General features: G+C 38.0%; 1 protein-coding gene across 1 annotated transcript in view; it reads left to right on the forward strand.

Moving 5' to 3' along the window:
- Nucleotides 1-16,336, forward strand: part of CPE (carboxypeptidase E) — a 55,895-nt gene extending 39,559 nt beyond the window's left edge. Inside the window, exons 4-9 of the mRNA XM_041428016.1 lie at nucleotides 564-681; nucleotides 1,662-1,844; nucleotides 8,084-8,223; nucleotides 10,284-10,383; nucleotides 12,336-12,454; nucleotides 13,622-16,336. Of these exons, the coding sequence (XP_041283950.1) occupies nucleotides 564-681; nucleotides 1,662-1,844; nucleotides 8,084-8,223; nucleotides 10,284-10,383; nucleotides 12,336-12,454; nucleotides 13,622-13,720 (759 nt within the window). The 3' untranslated portion in view covers nucleotides 13,721-16,336. The remainder of the gene's footprint in view (nucleotides 1-563; nucleotides 682-1,661; nucleotides 1,845-8,083; nucleotides 8,224-10,283; nucleotides 10,384-12,335; nucleotides 12,455-13,621) is intronic.
- The last annotated feature ends 8,733 nt before the right edge of the window (nucleotides 16,337-25,069 follow it).

Here is a 25,069-nt window from a genome sequence, read left to right on the forward strand (position 1 = left end):
CTATTCTCACATATAACACATGCATTTTTGTTAAGTTTAAGCCTTTAATATGCAGCTGTATATCTGGAGGGATTTTTATCTTTTTGTGTTTACCCCCAGAGGAAGTTCTAGAAAATCGAGTGCTGTGGCTATAGTCCCATAGGACTGTGGCCTTAATAGTTGTGTTCTGTCTTCAAATTCAAAATATTAATAAAGTAATTTTACCTTCCATGCAGAGAAAAGACTGCACCAACAATTTATTTTTATTATTTTATATTCCTTTGTTTAAAATTGGGCAGGCTTTTTATCCATAATGGGAAGAAGTAGAAGATTGAGATTGCTTTTTTTAGTAGTCTTATTCTGAGATAGCTGACACCAGTTTTGGACTTCTGTTAATCCACTTAATATAATTATAAAGCTAACGTAAGGACTGATTTAATTTTCTCTGAAGCCAGAATAAAATTGCTGTTCACTAAACTGTCTTGCACAGTTTATGTGGTAATAATTAAGCCTACTGTATTTAATTGAATGTTTCTACATTGGGTTATCGATTTGTAACTGCTGGTAATGCTATTTTGTTGTAGCTTGCTCCTGAAACGAAAGGTGTCATTCACTGGATTATGGATATTCCCTTTGTGCTCTCTGCCAATCTTCATGGAGGAGACCTTGTTGCAAACTATCCTTATGATGAGACTCGGAGTGGTATGTAAATGGAAGTTAACATGAAATAGCAGGAGATAGAAATTTCATTCTGTACTTATTTCACTGGTAGCTAAGATCCACCTTTAAACCTTGCAAACAAAACCCTAAAACACTGCAAAACCATATGAAAGTGGAAAAAAACCCATTATTTATAGCCATTGTTTTTAATTACTTATTTTGCCATGCTAATCATGTGATTAAAGCTAGTCACTGTATGACCATATTTTCTAGTTTTGAAGATGATAGTTTGTTTCAGTACAAAAATGATACAATGCCTGAGGGAGTCGTAGTCCCTCAGATATATTAATCAAGTCAACTTAGCTCTTAAATTAGCTGGGGCTGTTTGTACCCAGTTTGAATGAATTGAGAAAGATGTATCTAGGTTAAGGTTTCTTTCACCTGTAGAAAATGAAGTTCTAAAAACAGTAGTGTGCTGACAGAAACAACTATCACAGTTACTGTTTTCAGTATTGGTTCCTTGTAAAAAGGATCATATTGTGGCATAGATGTTGTCATATTAGTTTGCTTTTTTCTGCTACTATGGGTTTAATGAAATTATTTTGTTTGTGATTCTCTTCTTTCAGTTGACTTTATCACGGTTTAATTGCAAATCTTTCTAATACCTGACTATAAAACTCTTAAGGGAGAAATCTGTGTTTTTGAACTCTGTGTTCTTCTAAAAAAATGTCTAAAGCCTGGAATAGTTTAGGTTTTGTGGTACACTTTTAAAGTAGTATTTTTGTAAATATTGAGACTCTTGTGATTAGCTACTTTAACCATAGGGAAACAATTGCTGTAGTAATGGGAAAATGTTAATGTTAAAAAGATAATGGCCTATTAACTTGTGATGCTATAGGATGCTTACCTGTAGACATGGTATTTTCAGGCACAGTTCTGCTGTGCACTGATTGTCTTGTGAGCCTAGTGACTATGACTGCTGTTTTAATAATCTTTGCTCCTGGGATTTTTTTCCTCCCTAGGCAGTGCTCATGAGTACAGCTCCTGCCCTGATGATGCTATTTTTCAAAGCCTGGCTCGCAGTTATTCTTCTTTTAACCCTGCTATGTCTGATCCAAACAGACCACCATGTCGTAAAAATGATGATGACAGCAGCTTTGTGGATGGAACAACTAATGGTGGTGCGTGGTACAGCGTCCCAGGAGGTGAGCCCACCTGCAGGAGTCTGTGTCACTGCTTGTTCTGAGCTTGAGTTATGTTATCCACAACTTTTGGTCTGGTTGAGGCTAAATCAAAGCCTGGTCGCTCACCACAGTACATCTGTAAAATCTGATAAAGCTCACTGTGATAACTATTAAAATATTATTTATTTATTATTGTTTATTGCTTTTTCTGCAGCGTTTCTTCAGGCTCCAGGTCATTGCAAATTTAATAGTTCTACAGTGGGCGAATGATAGCTCTGCTATAATGAAATATTAAGAGAGGTTTTTTTGGGGGAGGGGTCAAGAAAAGAGTGAAAAATCCCCTGACAAACCCTCAACAGAGCAGACTGCTGGTGGCTCACTTGAGCCTCAATAACAAACGCATCCAAGCTGAACTAAGCAGGGAAGCGTGGTTGCCTGATTTTGCAGTGTTAGAGAAAATGGCTGTTTGGCCTTGGATTTTAGTGGGAACAAAACCAGTTATGAAGATACTTGCATTTGCATCTCCATACTCTGTGGCTTGGTTGGTGCCTGATTCCTGCCCAGGTTCTGTTTCCCTAGACGTTGGTAGAGCCTTCTGTGCTAAGAGGAGCAGCAGAGCTACTATGGGCATGTCCAGGTTAATTTTCCAGAAGTCCAGAAGAGGAGCCTGAAATGAGACACTTAATTCAAATGAGACATTTCATTCCTTTCTATTAAGAATTATGGTATCTTTGTAAACTGAGCCAATCAGGTCTTGGGATATCTAAATCTTAGAGTGTTCTGCCTCTGTTCAACTTGGAATGAAAACACAGCTGAAGATTTTTGAGCCAGCTTGTGTTGGAGTGTTTTGCCTGTGCTTTGGCTTTGTTGATTTATGCTGGATAACTTTGAACACACATAACTGTTTTATTCTTTGCTTTTCTCTTGATATTCAATTAGTCTCTGAAGGAATTTTAAATTTTTACCTGAAGTGAATAGGAATCTCTCAAAGCATTAGACAGCCTAAGTGGTAGCCTAACTGTTTCTCTTACAGTAAAGGTGGTACTAAAAGAAGAAAATATTTAAGCTTCTGTGAAGAAATTAGAAACAGAACAATGACTGGTAGTGCTCACACAGCCAGTGATCACCAGGGGCTGAGCGTGAAGTAAAATGTTGACATTTCTGAATGTAACTAAGACTCCAAAATATTTGTGTGAGGCTTTTAAGACTGTGAATTGGAACCATGAAAACACCCTTGAGAACTGAAGTTTGCAAGAGCTGAAAAATATTAATATAAACAAAATATTGAAAAGTTTAGTAGTTAAAATTTGTTTTAATTCAGTTAAAATTTATCTTAATGAAATATTAAATATTGGATATAAAAATGTGGATATATTTAACTTCAGCTTATTCTTCCTTAAGAAAAGACTATGAAAAGCAGTTTTTCCATTGTTTTGATTAAGTGCTTTGATTCTGATTTAACAGCATATGGCAAAGACACATTTTTCCATTGGAAAAAGTTTTTGGAAAGTTTGATTTCCTCTTTTTGGATCTTATTTTAAGTTAGACTGCTAATTCCCCAAGTGAGGCCTTTCTTTTTTCATATTTGTATAGACATTAATAGGCAGGAATCCTAGTGCTAAGCATGCTCTATCATCCTAATATGGTGCAGCTAATAAAAAATAGAGAGACAGCAATATACTTTGGATCATACAGATTTAATCTGTTATTGGTTTGGGGGTTTTTTTCAAGTGTAGAAATCAGCTGGCAAGCTGTGACTTTTGAACAAAACCTCTGTGGTAGTGTTTGCTGACTTAAAAAAACAAATATAATTCAGTGAGAACAGTTCTGCTCTTCCTATGTCTAGTGCTGGGAAAAATGACTGAACACTGCTCAGTTCAAATAAAAGTTTTCTGGGAAGTTTTAATATGAAAAGTTCCATCTGAAAACCAAGATGTGGTAATGAAGTTATTGGTGGTATCAGTGATCTTTTGCTGTCCATATGGTAATGAACTCAAAGTTAGCAGCAGCATAAACTGTTGAAAAACCGTTTATATTGCTTTAGGGAAAGTATTCCACTGTACATCCTTACCAGAGTTAGGAATATATTGAAAGTAGCTCTGAAGGCCTTGTCTCCATTGCATCTGCTCCTGTTGGAGCTAAGATGGTACTTCTCTACCTTTGCACCCTTGGGTTCTTTTGGGTTTTTGTCCCCCACTTTCCCCTTTTCCCTTCCTTTCTCACTCTTCTACTAAAGATTCCTTTCTGCACAGAACACAGCTCCAGTATCCACTCCTGGCCATTTTCTGTCTCTATTCCTGGTCCTCTCCTAGGTTCTGCCTTGGACAGTAGGAAAGGATGATTTTTCATTCCAATGAATTACTATAGGTGCTGTTGCCCTACAGAGCTTATTATGGTGCCCCAATTGTGCAACATCAATTCTTTGTCCATGTAGTTGATCCTCAGGGCCTTGTACCTTCTGTAAAAGACAGGTGGGCCAGCAGCCATCTTCACTGGTTCTTCAGTCTGCAGGGGCGGTGTGTGGATGGCTCTCATGGGACTGTGGGTTGCTTTTCCTGGCTTTCTGAATACCTGGATTCTTTCAGTAGGAAGGCTGAACATCTGTGGCAGAGACATCTGGTGATAGTCCTTGGCTCTAACTGGAAGTAAGGAGGAACCCTCCATTGCATTCATGCTCTGTCCTTCCCTTTTGTCTGACCTCAGGATTTCCTCACCAACCTCATGCAAGGTGGCAATTCCCCTTTCTGGCTTTTTGGGTGGAGAGAGTGGATGACGTAGAGGAATATTTTACTTTTTCTTCTCTCTCTTAATTACAGTTTCTGTGAGGTTTTTCTCAGCATGACTGTTTGGCAGTTACTTCCTTCTGTAGAGCAGGAGTACAGAGAAAAGTTCTTCCCAAGAGCACCTTTGTGCTAAGTCTGAGGCCATGATGCTGTTACACTTGTAGTAGTTATCATCTGTAATCAGCTGATCTGTATAGGTTTTTCAGAGACAGCAAGCCAAGGCAAAGAGGTCATTCTTCTGTGTTCAGGAATGGCTCTTTTAGCCATCAGACTCTGGGGAGAAACAAGTTTGTACACAAACACCATGTTGTTTTTAATGGAGGCCTTCTCTCTATCAGCATGTAATTAATGATGTCACTTATGCACAAGAAAGCCAAACTAAATTTGCACAAACAGCTTTAATTTTTGGCATTTCCTTAGCTGCTGACTGTATAACTTTTCAACATCCTTAATGACTTTTTTATGTACCTTTTGTGTGGAGTACCTATCTGGAACCATAAATGAGAAGAGATAGTAATCAATGACTACCTAGCCACATGCCTCTTCTGCTTTTTCTGTCATTACAGAGTCACCTGAGTCTAATCAGCTTCATGATGTTACAAAAATAGCTTTTTAAAGCAGCTTACTTTGCTGTACCATTAGGCTGTTGTTTAAGTGTCTTTTTAAATTTTCAGGTACTCTCAAATCACCCTTGGCACTCAAGTAATTTCTAACTTGGATAATCAGTTTTGGAAGCAGTGTTAGATTTTTTTTAGGATTTCACTAAATACTAATGTAGGAGGCATTCATGTTCTCCCCATTCAAGTACATCCTGTCCTGCTAAAGGTTACTGTCTTTTCTGTGTGAAGAAGCTGAGTTAACTTAGTGCTGTACCTTGCAGTTCAAAGTCCTAAGCAATTCTGATGCCTGGATGCCAGGGGCACACCCCGCATTCCATTTTATTTATGAAGCTTGGTGTGACTTTATTAGAACATGAAGAAATTAGTTTTTTCCCGTATTCCAAGCTTACTTTTGTGAGCAGGAACATAAAGACACTATAGTCCCTCAGTCACTGGAGTAGTGCAACAGAGAAGTTTTTGTGTTCTCAGTTTCAAAGTCCTCCTCATGATCAGCAATAAAGGACATTCATTGTTGAATCTTAGTTATATCTGAGGCATCTAAGCCTTTCTGATCTCCAGAGGGCAGCTCCTGTTAAAGTGTGAGAAAGCCAGCGCTACACTTTGTCACAGGGAGAGGCTTTGGAGTGTGATGATGTGCATGCATGTGATACCTGCCACAGATAGGGCACTTCGAGGACTTGATCGGGGCAGCGAAGTTGCTGCAATATTTGATAAATCTTTAGAAATGTTTTGGTTTCTTGTGCATTTCACCTAATCACCACTGTGAACAGTGAGGTCAAGAGTGCACTCTTGACCTCACTGAGGTGCAAGAGTGCACAGTCCAATGCACTCCAGAATGCATATGTGGTAGGCTGTAGTTTAGATCTTGGCCAGCTTCATCCCATTCTCTGTCCCAATGATACAAAAAATGAATTTTTTCAGGAGCAACACATAAACCAAGGACGTAAAGCCAGGCCCTGGGAAACAAGCTATAGGATATGGACATTGTGCACAAAACTGGAAAATATATTACTTCTTTTTTCTGTTCTTGAGAAACTAGGACATCCCTGAGTAATACTTTGGGAGGAAAGAGAAATTTTCTGAGAATTGGAACAGTAATGGTCAAAAATTACTGCCACTACAGTAAAATTACATTATGCCCTTCGGCTCCCTGTTCTCTTCTTCATGTATTCTTTCTTTCTTTTAGAAGAAGTACAAAAATCAACAAAAGCAGCATTATCTGGTGTCCAGAACAGACGCATGATAGTCAGCACTGCTGTCAGGATTTTACTCATGACTCCACTGCTCTCTTGCTGTGTGTTGCTGAATGGTCCATCTAAGAGTTCTGCCTGCTGGAACATCAGAGCCATCCCTCCCAGGAGCCTTTGCCTTCTGTGTCCTCATTTTTCAAAAAAAAAAAAAAAAAAAAAAAAAAAGGTTAGAAATAAAAAGGCTCTTCTAGCAATCAGAAAAATCCCTGTGCCTGTCAGTATTTGGGAGTCTCATTGCCTGGTTGGCAGAAAAGAGCCTCTTCACCTTAGTGTGCTGGCAAAATCCCACCTGACTCAATCTGTTTGCCATCCTTGGCGTTCTCTTTGGGATGTGACACCAGCTCTCTGGGCAGTTATGGACCCGTGAACAACACTGGTGCTTAGTAAAGTGCCTCAGGTCTCATGTAGCTTGCATGGGGGAGCACAGAGCTGCATGAATTAGCTGTCCTGGAAACGCCTCTAAATCCCTCAGTGACCTCCATGGGTGTGCTCAAAAGGCTTGATAGCAGCTTTCTTTTCAGGCCTCCATTTGGGAATCCACTGACTCTGCTAGTTAGACTGGAGAGGGGAGAGATAGTCCAACAGCAGCTTCTGCAAAATATATATTTATTACCCTCCTGGGGATTGCCACTGTCTCTCTGCAGTTGGTTGACAAAAACCGGGACAAAAACCGTTACAAAAACCGGGAAACCTCCTTCGATTTTGGTTGACCAATTTAAGCAAATGGCCAATATACCCATGTAGTAAGAGAGGGGGCTCAGAAATGTAAAAGAATGAAAATTTTCCATCCAGTTTTTATTCTTAGTGATGATGTCACTATGCTACTTATTTTTTAAAATTTCAATTACTAAAGTTGCATTTATAGTGATGCTTCTCCTCTCTTTCAAAGGCTATCTAATATTGATTTTGCAGAGACATTGAGTTGGAGATACCCTATCCATAGAAAAATTTTCATATAAATAAATTTTTAGAAAGTTTTATTTTGTATATTTTTGGTGAATATTTGAAATCTGTGCAGAAATTCCTGACAATGAAATGTTTTCTATGTAAAATGTTAGTAATGTGAAATGTTATATTTTCAGAAAAAAAACCTCAACACATTTTTGACCCATCTTTATAAATCTCCTTTTCAATATCACTTTATTACAATTAATTTGCTTTATAATTAATTGTCATTCTTCTTGGTTTACAAGGTGAGCATCTTTTTTGGTTGTTTTCTTGGTTGTTTATTTATATAGAAATATTTTAGCCATAATCTAAAATAATTTTATTTCCCAAAGATAAAAAATATAATTCATATGTCAGCTATCCAAAAATGCGTCAGCTAAAGGTATACAGGTCATGTGTAGCATCAAGTAGAAGTATACAGCCTATTTATCAAGGCTTTTGTAAACTTTCCCTGGGAAGGAAATGTATTTTGGAATTATTTGTCCTATTGGTTTCTCTGATCTAAAGCTTCTGAATTCAAAATTAAGCAGATGCTGTGGAGTTGCATCAGTTGTATTTATGACTGTTCTTTTCTTAATAATCCCAGCATTTTGCGTGTCCCCCCTTATTTACTTCAGAGTAATGCCAAATGCATGACTGCCTCTTTTCTGGCATTGCAGGAATGCAGGATTTCAATTACCTCAGCAGCAACTGCTTTGAAATCACAGTGGAGCTTAGCTGTGAAAAATTCCCACCTGAAGAAACTCTGAAGGGCTACTGGGAGGACAACAAGAACTCTCTTATAAATTACATTGAGCAGGTAACAGAAAAGAGGATGGCAGAATCAGTTATTGTGCATAAAGCTTCTAAACTTTGTGCTTTGTGAACATCTATTTCAAAATATCATATTAATCCAGATGTTGCTTTAATTCTTGTTTGTCTCTGTGGTGGTAAATCTTGTGTGATATTTCTAAATAAGTGGAAGAAGAGTGGAAAAGAAGGATGAATTTACAGTATGGAATCCTTCTCACCCTACTTAAACTGTTGCAGACATTTAATTTAAATTATTTGTGTTGGGTTCCTCAATGAAAAAGAATACAATTCTCCATAGTCTATGACTTGACTCCCCAGTGCTGGTATTTGTGCTCAGAGAGATGGATTGCCTTCTGCAGATATTCCAGTGTGTTTGCAGATGTGGGATGGATCATTCTGTGGATGTACAGGAACCTGGGCAGCTGGATTAGACCATATGGAATTGCTGAAACCTGAATATTTTAGTTAAAAATTACAAATAAATCTGATGTCGTTAGTGGTTGCACACCTGAGATTGTAAAACGAGAAACACACTTTGTGAGCAGAGCTGATCAATTAATACATTCATTTCTTTAAGGACTTAATTATGCAGAAATGCTTCAGTTAGCCAGAAATCTGAAATATTTGAATATTTGAAGTGTTATACTCTTCTGTTAAAACATTATCTATAGGCTGAGGAAAAAGCTGTACTTGTCCTGTGGGTTTTTACCCATTCTTTATGGAATCCATCTCAAAGTGTTCAGCTCCTGTGCACAGGGGTTAATTTTCTCTGACTCATGGAAAGCTATGTTGTCGCTGCATTTTCAAAATTGCTCGTGTATAAGATTCTATTTTGCCAACTTCCTTTGCTCCTGCAGAGCTGCCGGCTTTATCCTTGAAGTTCAGATGGTCTGTTTGGCATTGATTTTTATCTTCTTGCAGGCTAAGATGACCAGGTCTATGCTCCAGCTCCCCTGGGAGTGCTGGGGACAGTGCAAATATGTAATTTCTGCTTTTCTAAGGCTTCTTCCAGAATGTGTATTAGAGGAATCTGAGCTAAACTGTGGCAGCTGAATGCACCATATAGATTCATAAATGGGAACGTCAATATCCCAAAATAAAACTCGGGATCCACAAGCCTTTTCAAAGGACATGGAACCTGAGAGAAGCCTGAACTTCACAGTACTTTGCTGCTTAGTTTCCAGGCTCACAGTGAGCTGCATCTCCACAGAGGTTCCCAACATCCCTCCATCCCCAGCACCAAGAGTTCCCTATTTCTGGAGATGAAAAGGCAGTTGATCCTCAGTCTCTTGCTTCTGAGGAGTTTGCTTTCAGGCTGTGCTTAAGATACACTGGCAGGACTGGTCTCTCTGCACACTGAGATCATATCAGTCTTCTAATTTCATATATAGTGGGAGCAGATAGATTATCTACTGCTGGGGCTGTTACCTGGAGCATGAAGGAGCAAGGACATGAGCCACCACTGCCCTTCTCCCACAGTCCAGGAAGAGTGCCATGGCTCTCTGTGAGGTCCCAGCTCACAGAACTGGATTTTGGGGTGTGCAGTAGAAAGCTCAAGCATCTCACAGAGGGATTGCCCACTGAAGTCCAAGTGACTGCGCTTACTTTGCTAATGCTTCACCTTTAAAGAATAATGTCATTAGCTCTACATTCTTACAGCTGATGAAACTTCAAAGAAAAGGTTTCTGTGGAAAGAAAGGCTGTTCTTTCAAAGCTTTTCTGTGCATTCATTTATCCCATTTATTCTTTATCATTTATATGATAAAGATTTGCAAGTCAATATTTACATGTATTATGATTTGCTGTGTGTTTCTGAGAATTACTTGCATTGAACAGATATATTATTATAACTACCTGCTGAATTATTTTTCCTCTTCATTCCCTGTTCCATTATATTTAGTATTTATCATATTTATCATATTTGTCATTGATAGTAGTCATCCTGTAGACTGTGGGATTCATAGCATGCTTTGTTAGATATATCAATAGGTATTCCATTGCCAAAACCCACCATCTTTTCTTGAGAATATTTTATTTACCATTTGTTGGTGACCTTATTTATTTTAGATCCATCGAGGAGTGAAGGGGTTTGTTAAAGATCTTCAGGGCAATCCAATAGCAAATGCTACAATTTCTGTGGAGGGGATAAGCCATGATGTTACATCAGGTGAGTGTGGTACCTCAGCAGTGCTTCTCCTTGGCTTAGCAACCTGGGGCCTTTTCACATCTTTTTAACTGCAGTTTTAAGGGAGCAAAAGTTCGAAACCAGGATGGTACCTTGTACCTGAAGACATTTGTTGCCCACAGGATTTCTTGCTCTCAGAGTAGCTGAGACTGGTTTTTTTACTTCATGAGTCTCTGATGTAAATTTGTTTGGGTGGCTCTTGGTTATTAATGCTCTAGTCTGTCTTCTGGTTTGTGAAGCAAATAGTGTTTCACAGCTCTGACAGGATTTAAAGCCCTGTTAACAGTGCTGTTTTCAGTTTGAAGGCTAAATTTTAGTCTAAAAGTGTTATATTTTTCACAATGCAGTCATACCTTTTGGTATGTAAATTCTTGAAAGATTTCCAATTTACATAACTTCCTTCAGCAAAGATAAATTCTCTCTGCTGTTTAGAATTATGTGATGTTTTTTCAGAAGGGTGATTCTAAAAGATGAAAGCATTGTGTTGGTTGGTGTTGACAGAAAATGACGTGTCACCTCTTCAGTGATGATGTGCTTTGTTCTAGGAGTGAGTTCAGAAGGTGGTCTGCACAGTGTGCCAACTTTCAGCCTTCCCTGTACACCTATGCTCCCCTATCCTGAGCAACATTTTTTTATTTGCAAAAGATATCAATAGAAAAACAATAAGTAAATGTCACTGCTTTATGCATGAGCTTATTTTATGGTCATTTTCTCGATGATATGTCTCACTATGTTGTCACAGAAATGTAGAATATTATGGAACAGGACTGGTAGACTATTCAGTCACCTCTGATTGTGTTTGCACATCACCTGCAAAGAGACCACCAGCACTTCTGCCAAGCAGGACAGTCTGTGAAAATATTAGTTACCTTCTGTCACTGCAAACAAGGAGGCAAAATGTATAGAGAGTGGAAATAAATTGTCAGGCTTAATAAAAAGGGGATAAACTGTGCAAAGAAGTGTTTGAGAGAGAGGAGCTCATGCTTCTATGATACAAAAATTGCATCTAATTATAAATCTTCTCACATCATTGTGTGTGTATAAGACTTGAAGTCATGTATTGTCAAAACAGGGATGAAAACAAGTACTTGAATATTAGCACAGTCAAAATGAGGGAGAAATATTCTTTGGCTTTTCTCCTTTTTTATTCATGAGTTGAAATTCTGCTTTGTTCCAGTGACAGGAATTAGAATGGATCATTGCTGGAGTTCTACAGCAATTTTTTTTTTTTGATTCTGTTTTATGAAGAGAACAATCTGGGAACAACTGGACTGACTACTGACTTTTTTTGACTATGCAAATAGCAGATATTTAAGTAATTTTTCCCTTTGTACACTGTGTAGCTGCAGATGTGGTGGAAAAGCATTTAAGGGACTAGTACAAAGAGCATGGCCAAATCTTCTAAATGGCACTGCTAGCTGAACTTTAGAATAGCTTTGCAATCTTTTCTGGAGGTCAAGAAATTAAAATTATTAACCTGTGACAAATTAGATAATTGCCTACTGCTGGTGCAGGGAAGATCTGAGTCTTTGTGAAAATGCAATAGGGTCATTTCCAGAGATGATGATGATGATGAGTTTTGATTCTGTGACTGGAAAATATAAACTGTAGTAACAGTGTGGGACGAGCCTTTCTTTGACCTGAGTGGATCAAGCTGCCATTTATTTGTTTCCCTGAACCAAAGGAAAAAAAAATTTTTTTTGATTACCTGAAAGGAAGAAAATATGCTACACACACACACACACACACACACATATATATACACAGAGCTTTTACTGAAGGAAAAAAGAAGGAAGAAGGAAGGAAGACTCCTTTCAGGCAGTCAAAAAGAAAGCACTCACAGGAATATAAAAGACTGACATATGAGCCTTTCTTCTTAGCTGTGTAATTAGTTTTATACATATTTATTTGGGTTCTTTTCTTCTTCTTTTCAGCCAAGGATGGTGATTACTGGAGATTGCTTGTGCCTGGAAATTACAAAGTTACAGCCTCAGCACCAGGCTATCTAGCAATAACTAAAAAAGTGGCTGTGCCCTTCAGCCCTGCTGTTGTGGTAAGTGCTCACCACTTGTGTTCATTTATCCTCTATTATATATTTAAAAGGTTCCTTTTTCCTTTGTGGTATAAATGTACGCAGGAGGTGATTTTTCAGAATATTCCAGATCATGTTAATTTTGAAAGTCTGGAAATTACTCTTCTAGCACTTGATGCACCAGCCACTGAGAGTAATCTCACTGTAAACTCATTTAATCTCTTGGCATTCCTATTTATAATAAAAAGACACAGAGAAGGATAATATTGAGATAACATGTTATTGCTGCATGTCTGAATAGCCAATCAGAATATTATGGAATGTCTTTTAGTAGCACAACATAAAAAGTAAGAGATGTTGAGGTTTTGATTGAGACATAATTTTAATTTAATTTGTCAAATGAGTACCTGCTTAGGTTAAAGCCTGTGGCCAGCTCCATGCAGAAGGGTAGCAATGGGCCACTGCTTTGCGTAGATATCCAGTATGTGAGGTTAATAACACCTAGACTGAGTCTAAGGTTTCAGAAGCATTTTTAATTCACTCTCTGAACAGATGTGGAGGTATTTAAAATAGATGCTATTTCACTAGTGTGAATCACATGTTAAGATATACTAACCTAGCACATTGTATCTACACAGGTGAGCCATGTGTTAGGAAAATCTCTCCGGATATTTTTGATGGCACAAAATTGAATGCATGTTTTGAAATGCTGGGGGTGTGCAGTGCTAGGTGTTAGCTGAGATTAGCTCAGCTGGTTAGAGAATGGAGTTCATAAGACTTGGACTTGATGATCCTCGTGGGTCCCTTCCCCAGAATATTCTGTGATCTGTGTTGGCAATATGCTGATGATACTTTTGTGTGGCTGGCTATTATTAAATCTTAATTTCATTGGCCCATGCTTTCTGAAATTTTTAGTCAAGTCAAATACAAGTAGACAGATGTTTGGGTCTTTATGAAATTTTGCTCACCTGTGTGCATTTTTGGATAAGTTACTGTACTAATATACTATTGTTGCACATATGTAAATCATCTTTGAGATACTTTGGAATAAACCCAGCCTGAACCAGAAGGTACCTCTCTAAGCCCGATGTTTGTGTTAAGCATCTTCTTTCAATAAATGACTCTTAAAAGCCTAACTATTCTCTATCTGTAAGTCTTATGATATTTTTAATTGTTTTTCTTAATCAGGTTGATTTTGAGCTGGAGTCATTGTCTGAAAGAAAAGAAGAGGAAAAAGAAGAGTTGATGGAATGGTGGAAGATGATGTCAGAAACATTAAATTTTTAAATGAGGATTTTGGCTTTACAGCTTTTAATCTATTATATGTTGACTTAGTATAATGTACTGTGGAAACTCCCTATATTCTAGATTTTGTGCACTTCACAATAATTAACTCTGAATTTTTCAGTCATCTTTTGATTAATATGATTACAAATAACTACTAGCCTCCTAGGTAGATAAATAAGTTATTAATTTCTTTCATATTGTTATTGAAAATTTACTCTTCTATAAAAATCAGAAAAAGTGAATGAATATGCAGCCTATATGACAGTGAAATCTGTTGTGTTTTATTTGCAAGTTCAGAATACGTAGGTTAACACTTGATTTTAAAAAATAAATATGCCGTAGTCAATTACCGATACTGCCAGAAATATTCGACAGTGCATAGTAGTAGACAGTGCTCTTTACTGAGTTCTATAATGGATGTTATTGAAAAGATTTATAATAACAGTGTGTGGTGAAATAATGTTTTACAGGGATTAAAATTCAGTATAACACTTTGTATGTCTCTGGTGTTGGAGCTATTTAAATACGTAAGAAACACAAGCTGACTTCATTTTAGTAAGCAGAAAGAATCTGCATAAACTCTTTAATAAAAGATGGCATACAATGAATTCAGGAAAAAGCAGAGCTTTATTCCTTAAACAGTTGATAATGTTTGAAGATCAAGTTTTAATTATTTCTCATTATTTGTTAAACAAATTAGAAATTCTGAGTGAAAGGCGAAGAGCTAGTGCATCTCATTTATATGCTGCTTGTGTTTGTTTTACGGCAAGAAAAAAATAATTTCAGGTGAAATCTGTTTTAATTAAATAATTACCTTTTCAACAATCTTTACTTATATCAGTGATGTCTAGATAATCAGCTGAGGGTTCATCTTTTCACTGAAGGCTGTCAAAGTGTTACAGTTTAGACAATGAACTGGAAATCTACTGAGATTGTATTTTTAGTGTTGCAAGTCAAGAATGGATTTGTTTCAAGCTCTGTTTCTTCTGCTGGCTAGTCTTATCTAAAACTAGAAACAAGACAGATAAGTGAAATTTTTTGCAGTGTGGTGAAATTTTCAGAAAAATGTTGAAGGTGATACAAAAGCAACTTTGATTTAAAACAATTCTTTTTGATCCCTTTTTGATTTTTTTTAACTTTAATTAACATGCTATAGCATTTTTGGCCAAGATGAGTGAAATTTGCAGAGCCAGAGAATATACATGGACCATAGTAGGTGCAAGTTTAGTGCAGTTCTTCGGAAGTGACTCCCGGTATGCTACTTGAGATAAGCTAAGCATCTCGTCTGTTTGAAAGCTTACTTATATTGCTAGTCTATTTTAATTCAAGATCAGATACTTGATGCAGATTTCCTTCCTCTCTTTCTTTAATATCACTCTCTGTGTTTAGATTAGTATATTATTTTAGCTGATGCTTGTTCGGAACCAATCAAGAGTGTGCTATCACTCTCCTGCTGTAAGAGAAAAATCACATATTCAGGTGAAAGATCCAAATTTATCTCCTTTGGGTATTTAAAAATTTACTGCAAATACTGCTTTCTGAGAATTTTAAATTCTTTAATAAAAATAGAACTTGATCCTTTTAAGGAACAGGCTTAAGGTTTGACACGCAATGATAAACTGAACAGCAATAAAAAAGCATAAACTTTCTCTCTCTGATGAAGAGTTTGTGATGTAAGCTGCAGCTCACTGGAGTTGTATATGTTTAACTCCAAATTTCAGAGAAAATTTATATACTATAAGTCATTATATAGCGATGAGCTTTGATTCTTCATTGCAATGAAAAACCCCAGGGGCAAATAAAGAACCTTATCTGAATGTGTCTTAATAACACCTTGTGGCTAGCTGTGCACAAGAGCATGCATAAAGGATGCCTGGTTACACCAACCTGGATGTCTATGACAATTTGAAAGGCACAGAACACATTCTATGTGTGTAAGCAATGATCTTGGTTTTAACTGAACCAGGTAAAGTTGAAGTAAATGGTATAGAAATTCATTATAACGAGATGTTGCTGTCACATGGGCAAATGGCTACAGGAGTGTAAACTAATGTAATAAGGCAAGTGTATATTTGTACAGAGCACCCTGGTCTGCCTCTTCCAACCTAAGAATTTCAATCCAAATTACAGTCCTTCATGGTACGATGCCTGTCATGCATCCAGTCTTCCTGTGGCATAGTTAGTGCAGACATTACATCAAAATGATCTCATAACAGGTTTCTAATCCATACCTGTGTGATGTGTGTGAGATGCCCTGGTCTACTGTTTCATACATTTGCGATTAAATGTGGTGTCCCTTAAGTGATCTGTTTGTTGTGCTCTAGATGACTGCTTGCTATTACTGTGTTGAGAAAAGGTTAAATGTTTAAAGTGATTAAATGTTACAGCACCAGAACCACTGCCACTGTTCTTGCGCTAGGTAAACATCCTTAAGAACAGCGTAGCCAGGACTCTTGATAAATTAATTCATTATGTAGCTTGCTGAGCTGAGCTGTGTTGTAGGACTGTGTATGTTTAATGGAAGATTAAAGTGTTATGTGATGCTGAGCTTTTGGTTAAAAAGGCACATGCTGTACTATTGTACAATAAATCTACAGTTTTATTTAAAATGTAAAACGTGTGAGTAATTTGCAGGTTCAAAATGTGATCTCTGTGGCTGTGCATGTCTGCAAAGTATGCCATAAACATCCTCAGTGGGTTGTATGCCGATTAAGGTGCTGTTTGAGCAGAGAAAGGAGACCAGGATTGCTGCTGATATCCCACTGAGAGCCATCCACAGCCCCTTAACTTTGTGCCAGAACATCCTCCTTTTGGAGTATATGTCTTTCTGACCAGTTCTCCCATGGAGGCTTTCAGCCTAAGTAAGGGACAGTAATGAGGTGCTCTGCCTCCAAGCAGGGTTGGTGGGGACAGGGCATACACTTTTGTGTGTCTGTTTTACAGTATTTACAAATCTTTTTCCGTATTGATCTCTAGGATTAGAAAGCACGTAGTGCAGCATGTTTGCAAATCTGTGGTACTACACATTCCTTATAACTGCAGGGGTCAGGATTATAGAAAAATTGCATCTGAATTGTGTTTGCCAGCTAGGTTGTGGTGTTCACATCCATATATGTTAATTCACATACAGTCTTGGCTAGTCCTGAGCTGCTAATAACATACTTAAAGTGTAAATTAAAACTGAGATGGTAGGTTAGAAAGAATTGCTACCAGATGTTTCAGCTATAACAGGTGCCTTAGGAATACTTAATAACCAGGCCATGAAAGGAAGAGGTTTCAGAGAAGATAGGTTTAGAGGAGCTGGAATTTAAAGTTAAAAGGTGTTGTTCCAGTGAGCTGATTTTCTCCCGTATCTGTGTTTAGTTTGACTCATGTTTGTGGAGGCTGTAGAATAGCAGCAGTTTAATGACAGCCTCTCTGAGTTAGAGCAGCTCTCTAGAGCTTCCCAGTAAACCTGCTCCGCTGGAGGAGTGCCTTGTTTCCTGCTTGTGGTTAGCTCTGGAAATGCAGGACTGAGAAATGCCACTGCAGTGCTCGTTTTCTACCTTCCTGAATCTTGCAAAATACTTGTTCTGATCATCTCCTTGCAAGCATTTTATTCCCTGTGTATGTTTATGTTTGTGTAGAGCTATGTCTGCTATGAATAATTTACTGCTCGTTAAACTGGCTCATAGGTTTGGCCATTGACACAGCCTCTCTTCCATTATTTCTGACTTAGATAATTAAACCCAGAAAACAAAAACACTCAGGAGATGTTCTGAAATTCATGGCATTAGAAACCCCAAAACAGTGGGTTTGTTTGCCTCTTAGCTTTGAGGGTTCCAAGTGAGCTTGCTTCGAGTTTTTGTTTCTAAACCTGCTTTAAGAAGAGAAATGGGTGACAACAGAGAAGCTGATAAATCCTACGAATCCGGAGATCAAGGCTTTCAGCAGTACAGCAAGTACTGGAATCAGCAGTATGAAAATGAGATACAACTGCTGTTTGCTTTTATTTACTCTGATGATGGGAGTATATTAATTGATTTAAATGGCCTCACAATGCTGATTTTCATCCCTCTTTATTTTACCTCTCTGCCGCAGGCACTCTGTTTCAGCAATGACTTAAACACATCCATGATTAGGCGTAATTTATCACAGTGCTACATTTTCCATGAATTAATGGTTAATAATCCATGTTATTTTATCTTGGTTCTCCTTTCATATTCAGTTAAGCCATTACAGATTTTTGTAATCACACATCCCTGTGCACAGTGGAAATTGTCAAAGAGAGAAGCTGAAGAATTTGGCTCCTGCATTGGGAACGTAGAGGGAATTCAACATCTGGAAATGCATTGGAAGCAGTCTGGTGTTGAGAAATAAGTGGATTTTACAGACCTTTTTTCTAATTATTCTTTAGTAAAAGCTGGATAAGGTTATGTGGCTGTGGGATTCTAGGAGTGCAGTATGTCCAAGTCTTCAGTGTTAAGGTAAAGCTGCTCTGGAAAGGTTCCTGTTATTACAAGACCTTAAGCCTGGAATCTTAGTAATCAGAATCATCTGCTGTCAGGGCTGCTCATTCTGCATGAGCAGTAGTAGCTCTCATCTTTTCTAGGAGAAAGATGCAAAATAATGAACAAGAAATGAAGTCTACTTTCACAATGTGCAGAATTGGTTATGGAACTTAAGTTTCATTGCAAGACACAAAGTAGAAATCATGGAGGTGAGCTGGACCAATTGCAACCTACAACTCACATAAGCCTTTGAAATGCTGCTCAGTGAAAGGTAAATCTGGTTGCCATTTTTGTTACATTCACCCACTGAGAATGCGATCAGGGCCCTAATTTAGAGACAAAATACAGAGCTAGATGAACATCTCACCTGCCAGTAGCATGGCAGCAAAAGAGGGGTGCACAGTGTTGCAAAAGAGGGGTGCACAGTGTTGCAAGAGCATGCTGCAGTGGGAGATTCCAGTTCATGAGCTTAGCAGAGCACCAGCTCTGCAGTGTGCTCGGGTGCATGTGCTGGTATCCAAGGGTGTAGAAACAACCTCCTTCTCCCGTATTCCAGCGCAAAAGGTAAATTAAACACATTTCAGAAACTATGGACAACACTCAAGAGAGGACTCGGCTGCCAAGAGCAGTACAGAATTACAGTCTGACTTCCCTCCCTTCAGCTCACTAAATATCCGCTCATGTGGCTTTTCTTGGCTGCTTCCAGTTCTCTCGCAGGGTGTGTCAAAAACTAGCCCAGCTTGAGAAGCTCAAGGATCACTTGTTCCAAGACCTATCAGGAGTGGATTACAGGGCTTTCTGGTGTCTACAAACATCCCAAGTTTGCACTTAGAATTACAGAATCACAGAATGGTTTGTGTTGGAAGGACCTCAAAGGTCGTGTAATTCCAATCCCTCTGCAATGGGCAGGGAACCTTCCACTAGACCAGGTTTCTCCAAGCCGCATCCAGCCTGGCTTTGAACACTTCCAAGGGTGAGGCATTCAGAACTTCCTGTCTACTGTCCACACCATAATTGGCACAATTGTGAATTTGTTGGGGTGCTGCAGCATCCTTTTCAGTCAGGTGCCTTGGCATGGCCTAGCATCGTGAATCTTCATGTCTCTAGAACAAGGACCCCACCAGGATCTTGCTTTTGGCCTGTGTGCTTGGGTTTCCTTCAGCAGAACACAGCTGCTAGACTTTCCTGGTGGTATAGAAGGGATGAGCTGGCCTGTGGCTGTGACTCCACACCAGTGTGGGAGGCACACATTAAGACTTGGAAGCTGGGAGTTGTTCCTGGATTCCATAGGTTAGACATGATCGAGACATGGTTTCTGAGAAGTGGCTGAAGAAACTCAAATCTGTAAAGGAATATCGGCAAATGTCATACCACCTGTTTTCCCCTTCAGATTCAGGTAATATATTTGAAGGTTTATCATGTTACTTGTATTTATCCCTGTATGTGCATATATCAACATATCTGCTTTGTTTCCTGTGGGGGAGGGAATGCTTTTCAGTTTAAAGAAGTTTTGGATGAAATACAGAAGCAGCTTTGGGAGCAGGAGTACACTGAAAAACATCTGACTGGCTTGTGCTGCTCAGCATTTATTATTAATGTGTGGGAAAGGAGGGCATTCACTCCAGTCCCAGTGCTACTAGGTTTCAATAGACATAAATAAAAGTTTTGGAGGTCCATTTTTGCACACATTTAATGCATAAAAACTTAGGATCCAGAAAGGTTTTACAGCAAAGAAAAGCAGTACTGCAAAGTTTATCTTTTGGATTCACTGTGTGCATACACACATAAACGTGTGTGGGAGCAAGGGAGCAGGGCAAGAATGTACGTCATCTTCCCTAGGCTATTTTAGTCATTTAACTGCCCAGAAATCCTTAAAGGCGCCTACTCTGTTTGCCATAAAGGGAATGCAGGCTCCTTGTTTTATGAATCGTGTCTAAATTAGACTCCCATGGCAGGCGAGTGATGCCCAGGCTGACCCTTGTGTTAGGGAGCCGGGTGCCCCCAGAGGGCAAAGAAGGTGCCCCTGACTGGGCAGAGCCAGGCAGACACCCCCAAAAGGGGCTGTGGAAGCCTGGGATCCAGCTAGTGCTTACAGAAGTGATTAAAATGCATATCCTAGGGCTCTGCTGTAGCCGTGACTGTGTCAGACTGTGTGGCTGACCTGCCTTGCCTCTGAGGCGCCCGGTGCCCGTCATGCGCTGTGCTGAAGCCTGCAGAGCTGGGTCTTCTACTGCATTTCCACCTAACAAGCTTACCAGCTGTTTTAGCAGGGCTTTTGCAAGAGAAACTTCTAAAGGGACTTCTTTCTTATGCCTTCTTTTGGGAACTGCAAGACTAAATGAAAATAAACTTTTTGTTATAGCAGGACATGATAAATGCCCTTCCAAATAAACACAGATTCTGTCTTCAGTTTTCTATCTCCACGTATGTCTGACAGGACTCAACATCAAATGTTTGTTAACATATGTGGTAACATGCAAGATGTTAAACATCTGCAAAATCTTCTGATCATTTTTGTAATGTCTGAAAAGTTAGACATAGCTTGCAGGGAATTTCCACTGAAAAGAAACAAAATTTGGAGGACGTCCCAAGTTAAGTCACTCAATATTTTTTTGCCAATGCAATGGATGGTATTATAAGATGCCAAGATAAATTCAAATTAACATGAAAAATATGCAGTCATATTGGTTGTGGGTTTAGATAAGTTGCTGGCACATTATGTTAAGAATTCTCAGATAAATAGTTGCCAAGAAAACAAAGTTCAAACAAAAAAAATAATAATTATATATAATAGATTTGAACAAGTGGCACAGAAGAATGAAATTTTTATTTAGTGAGATTTTTTTTCAACAAAGCACTTAAATATGGAGATGTATTCAGAGACTGTTTCCAAAGTAATTAATCTCAAACCCCTTATTTAAAATTTAAGAAAATTGGAGCCAAGATAAAAATAGAAAACACTATGAATTTCAAAACAAAAATACAACAAATACAAATTTTTAAATATAGAAAAATATTGCAATGAACGTTTCTGTACCAAAATAATTAATTTATTATAAAGCTTCCCAGATGCTTTAGATGCCTTTGGAAACTCTGGATTGAAAACTTATTTTTAAAAGGGCTATTGAAAAGTAAAGAGTAAAATTTTGAAAAACAAACTATTTTGTTTCAACTTGATTCTTTCCTCTATAAAAATGAAAATTCAGATTTTTGATATTTTACAGTATAATGTTTACACTTAAAAGCATTTTTACTAGTTTTGTAGTTTTTATTAATGTAGCCGCATAATTGAAACCACAGTCTAGCAAAGAAAGACTGAACAAGATCAAATAGTTGGCAGCTGAAACTAGGCAAACTTAGAAGCAGAACTAATGTTCAGTATTTTCTCAGTGAGGCTAATTTACCTTTGAGATAGTTCATGTAGCTGTGCAGTAGGTTTTTCATCACAATATTTTTTTTTGAAGTAAGGCTGTTGTTTTTAAAAGCTGTTTAAATGCTTTTGTGTTCCTTGGCTGAGCTACTTTATTCTTCATGGGGTACGCCCTTTCAGTTGATTGTCCCACCTGGTTTAATTGTTTCCTGAGATTTTAGACAATCACACATCCCTCTGAACTTCTGCTTCATTAATCTAAGAGCACTTTTGGATTCATTAATTACAGAGTTCTGAAAATTCAGGCTTGGATTCCGTGGGCAGTATTTGTATGCTGTTAAAAATATCGGGGTATTGATTTTCCGTGCTTGTTTTTGAGTTACTTCCTTTACTGTCTGTGATCTGAACGAAGCTGAGTGAGATTTTTTAACTTTGATTCTGAGCTGAATTTTCAAACACAACAGAACCTGCTGAAGTGTTACAGAAATGCGTTTGATATTCAGGTCAATTAAAATGCTCTAAAGGGCTTTCTCTCCTCCTTCAGTCTTACATGTTTCTTGGTTTTCTTGAAATTGTACTATTCCTAGAATTTACTAATTAAAGACTGGCTTGCTTGCATAATGTTTTTGATGTTAGCTGCTTCACTCCTATAATATCTAAGAAAATATTTTGTATTGCAAGTCTGCATTCCTCAGAAACATACCTACTTCCAAGGGGAGAGATGAGATGTCAGAGCCATACATTCTTTCTTCCCCACTTCAGTATTTTCTAATTTTTCTTTCTCCATACCCTCACTTTTTTCTAAGACCCCCCCGAGATGGATGTTAAAATACTGATAAGACCTCTGCACTGCAAAAGGTGCTGGTTTCCAAGTCAGTAAATGTGAAAGAGATTGCAATATGATTATATATATTACCTAAAAGGTGAAACTAAGCTGCTGGTAGTAATAGAAAGTCATAGAGTCACAGAGCATGCACTGCTTTATAATTTCTGTTGAACAACATCATTTTCCTGGGCTTTTAGATAGAAATTGTTGAAGGCAATGAGTTCATGTTCTATCAGATTTTCACTCAGGAATTATCCTTCTAGAAGATAGGGCTAGAAAGGTGTGATCATAGAATGTAGTTCAGTTCTTCGTATTGTTAACTCTCTTATATTAGACCAAACTATTCCATGACAGCTTAGAATTTCTTTTAGACAAATGGCTGCTTAGGTGGATACTGTGGAAACCATGAAAAAGCACTCATAAAAGGAAAACAAAGACTTCTAAAAGGATGCAAGGCCCAGCACTTTTCTTGGCATATTACAGTCAATTGTAGTTGATTCTCATGGTTTTATTCATTTTCTCATTTTTCCTTGTAAGGCATATTTTTCCTCCAAGAGAAGTTGACCCATGAAATGGCTTTGCTTGACCTACCCTAATCCCCACCACAACAATTTCAATACTTAATAAACTTACTCTTCCAAATAGTTGGAACTGCTGCTTTATTGTTTTATAGTCTTGGATTACGACCTGGATAATCTTAATCGTAGAATCAAAACCATGCTTGGTAATGAGAGGAAATATCAGGATAAGCTTAATTAACTGTAGGCGGGCAGCTAAGAACACAAACATCCAGGAGCACGTCCAGTGAAAAAACTCTTTCTTGCCTACAGCTGGAGCTGAGAACTGGAAAGTTGTGTGTATTTGGAGACACTGAATGTACAGGGAAGGAAAATAACAAAGTCACACCACACTTTATATTGTAAGCCACAAAATTTTGTGTCCCTTCTCTGGGCACAACTGTACTATGGATTTTCACACCTGACTAGTTAATCGGTGGGGAGGAGGGGAAGCTTCAAAAGGGAATTCTGTTTGATTTACTCTTCTTTGCACTTCTCTGTCATCAAGTAAGTAACTACAACTCCTTAGCAATATTTCCTCTAATATCAGAGTCACAATTTATGTTCTTTAGATTCTGCCAATCTCAAGCATATATTTTCATTTTAAGTTTTCCAGATATTTCTTATAGAAATGATGTTGACACCTTAAAACTTGATTATGCATTGAAACTTTGGGATAGAGAGATTAGGCTGAAGGTACACAATGGCCACCAGTGGCACTGCTGTGGGGATGGTAGCAGAGATGTTCCAATACGTACCAGCTGTGAATCTGTGTTCTGTGCAGCCAGGCAGGAACTCACTGGAATATTTTGAAGCATTTAGTTCACATTCATTTTGCTTATACCAACAGTATAATTTCTACCTCTGTGCAATGTATATGCCCATAATGATTTGTTTACAATGAGGTTACAAAGAGGCAATGTGAAGAGACACAATGGGAATAATAGCTGTGTGGAGATGACAGGCCCTATCCGCACAATCTTTCAGCTGTCATCTGTGTTCAAGTTCAAGGAATGTATCTCAATTATTTTCACATCATACTTTTCCAAAGAATGTTTTCCCTTTAGAAAGCTGCTGATCAAAATAACCAAAAGATAAAAATCAAGTTGTGCAATCATTTCCAGTTACAGCTTCTTTTTTTTCCCCCCAGTCTTTAATGTTTGAAAACCTTGCTTTGAAAAACTAAAAAGCAAGCAAACAAAAACTACAAAACCCCTTGGAACTTAGATTATATGTATGTGGAATATCTAATAATAAAATTAAGAACTGTGCAAATCCCTAAATACCTTTTAATTATTATTTGATGAACAAAATTAAAGGGAATCTGGATATCTATGCCACTATGTTTCCATCTTGGAATTCTTTGAAGGGAGAAATATGTTGTGTCTCAAATCAGCCTTCCTGCTGGGCAGAATCCTCTGCTAGAGAGATGCAAATACAACTGGGTGAGATGATTACCCTCTGCATCACCCTAATCTAATGTTTTACAAGTCATCAAATCCAGGTATTTAAGCACCTGTTTGGCCCTTATCCTAGGTCTCCGTAGAGGGGAGGAGAGACTAAATATGTGCTGAACTCCCTGTCTACCTCCCATTGTGATTAAAAAGACATAACTGCCAGAGTCCATTTTCCACTCTGGTTTCAAAACCCATGAATTCAGTGGAATCACTCTAGATTATAAATGTCATCCTTGGGAGTACAAAATGACCTTATGTCCCTTTTCTTTCCACCACAAAGATCCTCTTTCCAGCTTTCCCATGTTGAGGAAGGACAAATTGGCACATGCTACCACTGCACATTTCCCTCCCAATTACCCATTTCCTCTCCTCTCTGCATTTTTGGAACAATGTGTCATGTTCTGAAACCTCACATACCTGAAACATTTGGAAACACTGAGTTCTGGATGCATCTGGTTATTAGATTTGAGACGGCTGCCCCTTCTGTGAGTAGAACCCTCAAAACTGCCGTAGGAAATTCCATTAAATTTTTCCCCTCTATGTTAAAATTTTGCCTCAAGTATTTTACTGATTTATTTATTTATTAATCAGTTTTACAGTGGCCATGAAAAACACTGCAGAAACTTAAATGAAAAATCCTATTTTTAGG

Source organism: Onychostruthus taczanowskii, unplaced genomic scaffold (genome assembly GCF_017590055.1).
Source record: "Onychostruthus taczanowskii isolate IOZ18803 unplaced genomic scaffold, ASM1759005v1 scaffold12, whole genome shotgun sequence".
NCBI classification, from domain to species: Eukaryota; Metazoa; Chordata; class Aves; order Passeriformes; family Passeridae; genus Onychostruthus; species Onychostruthus taczanowskii.